The sequence below is a fragment of the Labeo rohita genome, chromosome 2 (genome assembly GCF_022985175.1).
Source record: "Labeo rohita strain BAU-BD-2019 chromosome 2, IGBB_LRoh.1.0, whole genome shotgun sequence".
Taxonomy (NCBI): domain Eukaryota; kingdom Metazoa; phylum Chordata; class Actinopteri; order Cypriniformes; family Cyprinidae; genus Labeo; species Labeo rohita.
The window spans coordinates 39,153,365-39,165,427 of record NC_066870.1 but is presented as its reverse complement, the minus strand read 5'-3'; the positions used below and the strand labels follow the sequence as shown (position 1 = coordinate 39,165,427).

Genomic DNA, 12,063 nt, shown 5'->3' with positions numbered 1-12,063 from the left:
ATGAGACAAAGTTTGACAGAGATGAGACCAGATGAGACAAGATGAAAAAGAGGAGAAACAAAACAAGGTTTTGAAGAGATAAGATGAGATGAGACGAGATGAGACAACATGAGATGAGATAAAGAAAACAAGAAAAGATGAGAGGAGATGAAAGAAGTGGAGAGGAGAGGATAGAGTTTGATAGAGATGAGACAAGGAGATATGAGATGAGACAACATAAACCTAGACAAGACAAGAAGACGAGAAAGGAGATGAAAGGGGAGATAAGATAAAATGTGCTGAGATGATTAGATGAGATAGTTTCATGAGATAAAATGAAACATAAGAAAAGAGATGAGATGAGACTAAACGAAAGTAGAGGAGAGAATGTGATGAGACCAGAAACTGAGCTGAGAGGACATTAAATGAGACATGAGACAAGAAAGAAAACGAGACGAGATGAAGAGATGTTACTAGATGAGAGCTGAGATGAGAAAAGAACAGAGAATGAGAGAAGAGATGAGATGAGACTGAGACCAACACAAGACTGAGACGAGTCTCATTATCATCTCAGCCTTACAATTTATACAGTCTGTGCTGTATAAAACACTATAGAAGATTAAAACAACAAGATCTTCTGTCAGAATCTTCAGCTCGACACACAGCGTCCCCCGCAAACACTCAGATGAAGCTTCAGGGTTTTTTCCAAGCGGTAAACAAACTTCTAATTGCGCTAGTGACATTACACTGGAATTATAATTAGCATCTCAGGACTGAAGACGTTCGGTTGCACTTAAATCTGAACTAACCTGTAGAGCTGCTGTTTCTGGAGTCAAATACGCTCTCGAGGACATCTGAACGGGACAGAGACGCAGAACGCGTAAAAGCTAAACGCCTGTCACAATCAATTAAAAGTTCTGATCGCTGACCTGATCACACCAATTAGCACGGCGGCCTTCTAGTGAGAAAAACATCAAATCGAGCCTGTAATTACAAAATAATGTCCAAAACACCAGGTGGTTTCATTTCGACGATCACTTACGATACTGTGCAATTAAAGCGACCTATAATTATCCTGACGTCGCTAATTAGATACACATTCGCTCTATTCTTATCACACAGAGCGATGCGTGGAATCCTTTCAAGAGCCGTAATAACGCACACTAGTTAGAGATCAAACATCAACCAATCCAACTAATCAAGCAACATTTGGGATCATTCCTAAACGCAGACGGGATGGAAATATCTCTAAGAATAGAAAGGAAACACAAACGCCAGCACATGGGCGTCTCCCGCGGCCCGTTATACTCGTCCATGTCAGAAATGTGCATGTTCAACCGCTCCCAAAGCCGGAATGCTGTGTGGGTTCGTCTTCCTGACAAATGTGCTGGATGTTTTCATGAACACCAGTGAAGAAACATATTTTGGGATGCTGAGGTTAAAACCACAGACGGACAGTCTCTGTTTACCGCGGTACTCACTACACACTCGCTGTGTGTTAATCTGAGGGGTACATGTGTTTGTGTCTGAGGAACTTCAGGACAGATCAGGGTTGCACGGACTTCTGCTGCTTTAGCTGCATTATTTCACGTGTTAAAATGATTTTATTTGGAATTTCAGCAGAGGATCATTTGTAACTAGAGGTATTTAAAATGCAAACACATTAAACTTACATTATGAAAAAAAAGCATGAAGTAATATTTCCGTGAAGCTGCTTTGACACAATCTGCAATGTAAAAAGCGCTATATAAATAATGGCAACTTGACTTGACAATAATTCACATAAAAGTAATAATAATTGCACAAAAAAATCTAAATAAATACAGAGAGAGAAAAAAAACAAACAAATAAATAAATAAATTAACTAACTAAATAAATAAATAAATTACAAAAACCACACCCAGCCATCCAGCAAGAAAAGAAAAGAAAAGAAAAGAAAAGAAAAGAAAAGAAAAGAAAAGAAAAGAAAAGAAAAGAAAAGAATTCTAAATATATGTTAAATATATATTTAAGCATAATTACAGCAGTTTCAAAATGTATTTCAGGAATTTTCCAAGCCAAATAAAAAATAAATAAATAATAATAATAAAAAAAAAATAAATTACAAAAACCACACCAAGAAAATAAAATAAAACAAAACAAAATAAAATAAAATAAAATAAAATAAAATAAAATAAAAATATATGTTAAATATATGTTAGAAAAAATAAGAGCTCAATTAAGTATATTTTTAAAATTGGAAATATAATTACAGTAGTTTCAAAATGTATTTCAGGGTAAAAATTAAAAAATCATTTCCAAGCAAAATAAAATAAAATAAAATAAAATAAAATAAAATAAAATAAAATAAAATAAAATAAAATAAAATAAAATAAAATAAAATAAAATAAAATAAAATAAAATAAAATAAAATAAAATAAATGTTGGAAAAAATAACAGCTCAATTAAATATATTTTTGAAATTGGAAATATAATTACAGTAGTTTCAAAATAAATTAAGTAAAAGTAAAAAATTAAGTAATTAAGTAAAAAAAAAAAAAAAAAAAATCGTTTCCAAGCCTATGCAGGCTAAATGCAAACGTGGATTGAATAGCTTACTATATATATCAATGTTGATTCAATTGAGTTCGACAGCAGTGTCAATATTGAAGAAGAAGAAAAACCACAATCATGATACAAATTCAATTCAGCAGTAAAACAGCTCTACTGAAGACAATCGAGTTATTATTCAGCTCAATTCAGTTCAAGTTTTGTTATCATCTGATCGTTTGATCAGTCAAATAATATTACTGAATATTAAGTGTGTTTTAAAAGATGTGGCCACTAAACGTTTGGAGCAACATTAGAGTAAACAAGGAAATTAACTATAATTCATTTTAATTGTTACTAATGCAATCAAAGATTGAGTAAAACATGAATAAAGTGCCAAAACCCAACAGAATCATTGATCTGGTTTGTGAATTGTCTCCAGACATCATGATGAATCTGTAGAGATGAAATGATCTCGTACGGCAGGATCTGGCGCCGTTTCTCCTAATCAGGCCGGGTCTCGTCGTAACCTCTCCTCAGCGCCGCTCTAATGGAGTAATTTACCCAAACACGCTTCCCCTGCGCAGGGTCACGGGGCCTCGTTCCACCAATTAACACGGGGCTCCGTCAGCGCCCATGAGAGCCGCTCACTAATGACCAGCATGTGTGAAATCAGAGCCGTCACTCGCTCTCTCCACATCTCGCTCTCTCTCTCTCTCTCCACATGTGAAAATGAAGCTCTACAGGAGCAGAAAATGTGATTCTCTTTCAGAAGGCCAGATTTTCATTATACTCACCTGAAATTGAGGGTCAGACAGAAAATAACATGTATCTGACTACACACACACACACACACACTGGTAAGGGAAGGGCTGCATGATTAATTGAAATAAATCCGAAAACAGCTAAATGGCTTTGTGCGATTATCAAAAGGCAAAGACCGAGATTTAATTAAATAAATATATACACAGCACTGTGTTCATTTACACACGAGCAGCTCATAATCTGGTGTTTTCAGCATCTCAGAGCGTCTCTTCTTATGCTTATCTGCTTATGACAACAAAAGCAAAACAATCCATCTTCACAAATGTGTCATGAGAATCACATATAAATTGCCTGTTGTCAGAAAAAGAGAAGCTTTAACGGCTCCACGTGCTTTTACACCACAATAAAAGCTCAGTGGCTGTTTCAGACCAAATATTAGTACCGTAATTATACTGTTGTACTGTAAAAAATATTATTGTCTTTAAATATTTTAAAATTATATTCATTATTATTTCTTATACATTTAGATTATTTTAAAGTAAAATATTACTACATTAGTAATGTTTCTTTTGTTTATTAGATTATTTAGCAAAAAATTAGAATTGTTGTTGTTATTATTATTGTTATTGTTTATTTATTTATTTATTTAATTTTTTAACAACAATAATATATAATCACAGCATTTTGGCCAAATTGTGGAAGTCATTTTTTAATAATTATAATAATAATAATAATAAAAAACATAATAATAATAATAATAATAATAATAATAATAGCAACAACAACAACAACAACAACATTTTTTTTTTTCACTAAATAAAGCAGCCCTTGGTACAGGTTTTAATGTAAAAGTAAAATAAATAAATAAATAAATAAAATAAATAAATAATAATAATAATAATAATAATAATAATAATAATAATAATAATAACAGCAGCAACAACAACAACAACAACAACAATAATATATTTTTTTATTTCACTAAATAAAGCAAGGTCTTTATGTAGCAATAATAATAATAATAATAATTATAGTATAAAGAAATTAATATAATATAAAGAAATTAAGGGAGCCAAAAATATTAGTATTGCTGTTTTACCGTTGTATTGTAAAATACAATTATTATTATTATTATTATTATTATTATTATTATTATTATATTATTTTTCCTAAAAATTATTTTACAGCAAACTATTACAACAGTAATATCTAAACAAAAAAACAGTAAATATGAATTAATTAATTAATCATCATTATTATTATTTTTATTATTATTATTTTATAAATCACAACATTTTGGCCAAATTGTGCAACAAAATCTTTAAATTCCTGTTTTTAAACTGAGGGTGTTTTCCTGCTGGTCCTGTAGTTCAGATCTGTTTTGCAACAAATTCTTGAACATCAAACAGCTGATGAGTTTTCTTTATAAAATATAACATGACAACTCACATGTTTAGAATAGAAATGGCATTTGATGTGCAGCACTACTGATTTATTTCTCATTTTCAACTCATTCTTACCAAAGTCTTCATCACTAATCATCCACAGATAATGTCACTGAAGCAGCAGATATTTCAGTCTGCATGGCCCAGAAATGATTTGGGTTTGATCCAGACGGAGGCGTGTGAGTGAATCTCACCTGGTAGAAGTTTGGCCAGTACGTGCTGATGGCCAGCTCCACCTGGATCCAGCTGCGTCCGGCGGGTCCAGACGTGTTCCACACGGGCAAACCCATCGGACTGTTGTTCTCCTTGATGTAGACGTTCAGATGTCCAGGCCGTCCTCCCTCCCGTCCCGCCACGTAGTACTGGAATATGACGCAGTGCGTGTCGTTCTCCTTCAGCTGCGGCGTGAACAACAAAGCCTTCTGACCCGCGAACCGCCCCGTCGAGTTCACCATCATAAACGCCGAACCTGCGAGAAGAATGAACCCAAAATCACTTTAGATTTCAGAATCATCCTCTGCACTTCCAAACCATTTGATTGTAAATTCACATATGAATGTCAGACAAGTCACAGTATTTGAGTTGTAAAAGTGTCCATTTGATCACATTCTTCAGAAAAATCCTTCAGGTCCCACAAATTCTTTGGTTTTCCAGTATTTTTGTGTATTTGAACCCTTTCCCACAATGACTGTATGATTTTGAGATGCATCTTTTCACACTGAGGACAACTGAGGGACTCACATGCAACTATTAAAGAAGGTTCAAACACTTACTGATGCTCCAGAAGGAAAAACCATGCATTAAGAGATGGGGGTGAAAACTTTTGGAATTTGAAGATCAGGCTAAATGTAATGTATTTTGTCTTCTGGGAAACATGTAAGTATCTTCTGTAGCTTCTAAAGGGCACTACTAAATTTAAAAAATATCATATTTAGGCAAAATAAGAAAAGACGGACACATCTTTATTCTGTTCAAAAGTTTTCACTCCCCGGCTCTTAATGAACAGGTTCATTATTTTCTCTTGTGGACTATATGTAAACATCTTTTATGTGAAATATCATTTTAAAGTCAGTACTAAATCAACAATAACATGCATTTTGTATGATCCCTCTTATTTTGGTAATTAACATTTTGCAGATTCTAAAAGGCAGGTGTAAACTTTTGACCTCAACTGTATATTACTGCTATTTTTTTATTTTGTAGTAAAATGTTACAATAGCATTTTTTATTTAATAATAATAATAAATCAAATAATTATGACATTTATAATGATTTAATACATTTTCTCTGATTTAATAATAATAATAATAATAAAAGAAAACAGAAATTCACTATTTCAGACTTGTTTTTCACAAAAGAATCAGGTAAATGTGGTTTATCATATATAAACTTTATATTTTAATAGTTTGAATCAGTTTATATTTTTCTATTTTCTGTTTTCACTTTAATTTTAAAGTTTGAGTCATTTTGTTGTATGTTTTTGTGCTTTTTAAAAATATATGAATACAGTTTGCATTATTTTTTATATCAGTTCTAGTTTTAGTTATTTAAGTACATTTAGTAAATAAGAAAATGTTATATGTATGCGTTAGATATATTTTTTTTTAATCAGAAAAATCACAATTAGAGGCTTTTTTCTCAAAAGCAGCAGATACACGTGGTTTGCGGCGTGTAAACTCAGGTCACGCGTGTGATGTGTGGATTATTGTATCAGAGAGCAGATGAATGAGTCTCAGCGTCACACGGCTGTGTTTATGAGACATATGGAATACATTAATGTGTTGATCAACACAGTGAAATCAACACAGTGACGCTAATTGATTAAAGAGGAGCCACTTCATTAAGGGAGAAGCTTAATTCATCTTAATTAGCATTGCTAATTAATCTATATCTCTTTCAATCAGGCTGCTGCCAAATTCAACACACACTGACTCACTGGTACACACACACAAAACACATGCGCTCAAACATGCGCACACACACACACACACACACACACACTCTTACTGTACACCTGTACTGAACAAGAGATGGAGGAAGAAGTCAAACACAGCTGATAAAAACATCACAATAATCCACAAGTGATCCACACCACTCCAGTCCATCAGTTCACATCTTGAGAAGACAAAAGATGAAACAAATCCATCATTAAGACGTTTTTAACTAAAATACAAGTGAAAAAGTCCATCTCCTGTTGTCTTTCACATCAAAACTGGACTGTTTGTAAACGGTGCTTGATCGGTGCAGATTTCTCTCTTGATTCAGACCAGACCATTTTTTTCACTGGAGGAAGTGTTATTATGGATTATAGACTCAATGTATTTTAGTTAAAAACGGATTATTGTGATGTTTTTATCAGCTGTTTGGACTCTCATTCTGACGGCACCCATTCACCGCAGAGGATCCATTGTTGAGACACTGACGGAATGACAAATCAAATCAAAGTATTTTGTCTTAACTTTGTCTGTTACTTGATATAATTTTGACGAAATCCTCAAAACAATGACTTAAAGGAATAGTTTACCCAAAAATGAATGAAATGTATCATTTCATCACTGTCTTGCCAATGGATCCTCTGCAGTGAATGGGTGCCGTCAGAATGAGAGTCCAAACAGCTGATAAAAACAATCACAATAATCCACAACCACTCCAGTTCATCAGTTCACATCTTGAGAAGACAAAAGCTGAAACAAATCCATCATTAAGACGTTTTAAACTAAAATACAAGTCCATAATCCATAATAACAAAAGTGGTCTGGTCTGAATCAGGAGAGAAATCTGCACAGATCAAGCACCGTTTACAAGCCGAAACAAGTGGAAATGGCGTTATTATGTTAAAAATGTCTTGATGGATTTGTTTCAGCTTTTGTCTTCTCAAGATGTGAACTGATGGACTGGAGTGGTGTGGATTACTTGTGGATTATTGTGATGTTTTATGGACTCTCATTCTGACGGCACCCATTCACATCCATTGGAGAGACAATGATGGAATGACACATTTCTACAAACCTGATGAACGAACATCTTCATACCATTTCCACTTCATAACATTTTCAGCTAATGTTAATTTTTTGGCTGAACTACTGCTTTAATAATTCTCTACACATTACACATCAGCTGCGATCATAAGTTTACTATTCTAGGAAGCATCTTCTGAACAGCATTATTAAATGAAAACTAAGATGTTTTAATGAAATAAGAGCAGGTTCTGTATTTACTGTGTGTGATGTGTTGTTTAATTAGCAGTGAATGATGTGGCAGCTCAGAGGCTGTGATTTAACGTCGCGTTAATCAGCGCAGCGTCTCGGCGCTCCGTCCATCAGCTCGGCGTAATGACCGCTTCCTGTCTGTGGAATAATTAGCCGGCAACTGCGGCGGCAGAATCTAATGAGCGTGTTTGTAGCGATCCGCGTGTTCTCCTCCTTCGGCCCAATTAGCGGCGCGTGTGTTCCTGCGGCCGCTCCGGTGTGTGATGAAGGCCAGCCGCTGCAGGACAACCTGTTGATGAGCACCTCAACAAGCTCAGCGTCTGATTGGACGAGAGACACGCGTCTGCTCTAATGACCCTAACGACCCCCTGAACACCACATGACCTCACATCACAGCAAACTCAATATGTCACAGAACACTAATGCAGCGGAAACCAAACACTGTAACAAATGTGGTAACATTGTGGTACATTAGTTAACATCAACTATGAGCAGTGTGTGTTTTACATTAATTAAACTTTGCTAACAGTTTATTTTAGTGTCTTTGAGATGCTATTGAAGAGTTTATTTGCAAAACAGATGACTCAGTTTTTACCCATTTCCAAAAATCATGTTTTTTCATTCTGTTTTCTAATTAATCTGCAATTTTGATATAAAGTTAAAATAACTAAATAATACAGCCAACTAACACAATAAAACAATTAAAACATGATAACATCATAAAAAACATAATTTTTGAACATTTAAAAAAACAAACTAAGTTATCTGTTTTTGCAAATAAACTCCTATATTGTAGTTTTTAATTAAGATTTTAATCAGTTTTTATTTGTATTTTTTTATTTATATTTAGTTTTAGTTTCTATAACTTACCATGTACAATAAGAACAAATAGTTTAAAATCACATTTTAATATATATTTTTTTTAGCTTGCAAGTAACTAATTAACAGTTTTTACTGTAGCGTTTTTACTGTTAAAGTTACATTTTTGGTAAGACTTTACAACAAGGTGTCATTTGTTAACATTGTTAACATTAGTTTAAATAAACTAACAATAAAAATACTTACACAGCATTTATTAGTGTTAGTTCACATTAATTTCAACATTTACTAATATGTTTAAAAAATAAATAAATAAAATAAATGAGTGAATGAATGAATGAATGAATATTTTTTTCTCTGTGTTACAAATATGAATAAAAATAATTAAATATTCTTTTATTTTAAATTAAAAAAATAAATTGAAATGAATTAATTAATTAACACTAGGTATTATTTCTGTGCAAATATGAATAAACAGTTAAATATTTGTTATTATGAAATAAATAAATAAATAATCTTAGATTTGCACTATGAATAAGCAATGATTTTTTTTTCTTTTCTTTTTTTTACTTAACAGTAACATCAGGTTAATAAATTATGCAATTTTTTTAACTGCTTTTAGTTAAAACATTTACTAATGTTAACAAACAAGACCTTATTGTAAAGTATTACCACATTTTACCATATTATCATGTGAACAAACAATGTATTTTTGTTGTCTAACATTGACAAGACTATTAAATGTTGCAAAAAAAAAAAAAAAAAAAAAAAAAACATTTTACTACCTAGTTAAAAATTAGTTAGAAATCAACTAATAACAAATTAGTCTTTATTTTAAAGTTACTGATATTTTGCTAAGATTTAACAATCAGACCCCGGTAGTTAAATAATTAAATACATATAAAGTAATTGCAAATAAAAATATAAAATAATGTAAAATATAACATATAGGCCTACATATATAATTGTCTGTTATTTATAGATATTTTTCACATTTCAGTAAAGATGTGGATCAGCGTGTGATTATGAAACAGATTTGTCACGTGTGTGTGTGTGTGTTGTTCAGGATTGATGAGTGTTTTGCTGAACTGACATTTACAATCACGTTTGTGCAGATGTTCATAAACACACTTCATGTGCTGAATTCCAGCTGCTGCATGAATCCTGAATGAAATCTAGTTTAATTTGAGCGTGTCTTGCGGTTCCTCACACAAACGAGTGTGACAATCTGCCGGTGTAGAACGCGTACGGCGCGTCCGAAGATCACGAGCACCCGCTGATCCGCCGCTCTGACAAGGTGAGAGCATTACCTGCACGGAAGTGTCGCCGCGCTCATTTACTCTCCGCCTCCGGACGGCTTCATTTCAGCCCTGCTGCACCCGATGCTTCATTAGGGCATGCTGGGAAAGCGGGCGGCTCGTCACACTAACGCCTGAGCTAATTAAACAGGCTCTGGACACGCCGGGCGTCACACAACATTATTATGAGAGAAGTTTCACGTGTGTGAGAGATTTCTAATAATGAGAGACATCTGAATACAGCACGGCCCGAAATAACAACACATCGTCAAACGACACAGATCATTAACCACAACAGCCACGATTAAATTAAAACCTCGCGCTCTGACGGCGTTCTGAACGGATCATTTTATAAATGTGCTTTCAGACCAAACAAATCAAACATTCTAATGAACTTATGCAAAATAACGAGCATGTTTACATAATCCTAAAATAAAACTCGTAAGAACGCACTACACTGAAATTCATTATTTACAAAAATACTCTTGCAAAAAAGTACCGTAGGAATAGCACAATATCAGATTATACTTTAAAACACCTTCACAGTACCATAGTATTGTACACACCTACAAACACAACAGAATTGTAATGGAATGACATCCCAATTTTTTTTGTAAATAATTTGGTGCATAAATAAATGAATAAAATTTGGTATATAAATATTATTTTTAATAAATATTAAGTCAATTTAATAAAGATATGTATTTTTGCATAAAACAATTAACAATGCCTACCTAAATAAATAAACAAATGAATAAATATTTAGCAAATATTATTTTAAAATTAATTTTTAATTTGTAATTAATTTGTAATTTAATTTTTTAACTTTTCAATTTAAAAAAAAAATAAATACATTTATGGTACACATATAAATAAATAAATATGTATATAAATATGTTTCTATTTTAAAATTCAATTAAAATAAATATTTAGTTTAATAAATATATTTTATATTTTATTATTTTATTTAACAAATTAATAGTGAAAATCCACATAAATAAACATTGTTTAAAAAAATACTTTTTTAAAGAAATTAATATTATATATATACACATATATATAACATAACACACACACACACACATATATATATATATATATATATATATATATATATATATATATATATATATTCTGTTTATTAAACTACATCACTAAACAAGCTGACTTGTAGCAGTGTAAATGTAAAATTAATAATTACATCATTATTAAAAAGGTATATTATTTGAATTTCTTTATTTGAAAAAATACACAAAAATATAAAATAAAAACAACTCAATTAACCACTTATTTTTGCATAATAAATAAACGGTGCATATCCAAATAAACAAATAAATAGACAAATTAATAAATATTTATGCAAATACTTATTTTAAATAGTTTTTTTATTTGTAATTAATTTGTAATTAAATTTTAGCTTTTCAATAAAACAATTAATAAATTAATGGTACACATATAAATAAATAAATAAATAAATAAATAAATAAATAAATAAATAAAAAAATAAATAAATGTCTTTATTTTAAAATTTCAATTAAAAAATAAATATTTCGTTTAATAAATGTATTTAATTTTATTTTATGTAATAAATGAACAGTGAATATCCATATAAATAAACATTGTTTAAATTAATGTTTTTTAAAGAAATTAATATTAACTAAATATATATATATATATATTTTTCTGTTTATTAAACTAAATAAATAGCAGTATTTAATGAAAAATTAATAATTACATCATTATTTATCATCATAAATATCATCAAGAAATAATAACATTTTAAAATATTTTCAAATTGAAAACACTTATTTTAATTCTAATATTATTTTACTGTGTTTTCGACAGTAGAGTATATATTTATTTTAAGTCAATATTTCAGGTCAGAGGGTTTCGGCTGATAATAAAGTCTGGGAATCCCTGACATACAGTGTAAAAATTGGTGTAAAAGTGATTAACGCGAGGTGTAACGATCAGAAATCTCCTCCGGACGAGCATCAGTTCATCATCAAAGCGGACGGA

General features: G+C 31.4%; 1 protein-coding gene across 2 annotated transcripts in view; it reads right to left on the bottom strand.

Moving 5' to 3' along the window:
* Positions 1 to 12,063, bottom strand: part of LOC127173883 (receptor-type tyrosine-protein phosphatase mu) — a 228,799-nt gene that overhangs the window by 126,688 nt on the left and 90,048 nt on the right. For both annotated transcript variants that reach the window (XM_051123958.1, XM_051123950.1), the window contains exon 3: positions 4,913 to 5,187. In XM_051123958.1, coding sequence (XP_050979915.1) covers positions 4,913 to 5,187 — 275 coding nt within the window. The remainder of the gene's footprint in view (positions 1 to 4,912; positions 5,188 to 12,063) is intronic.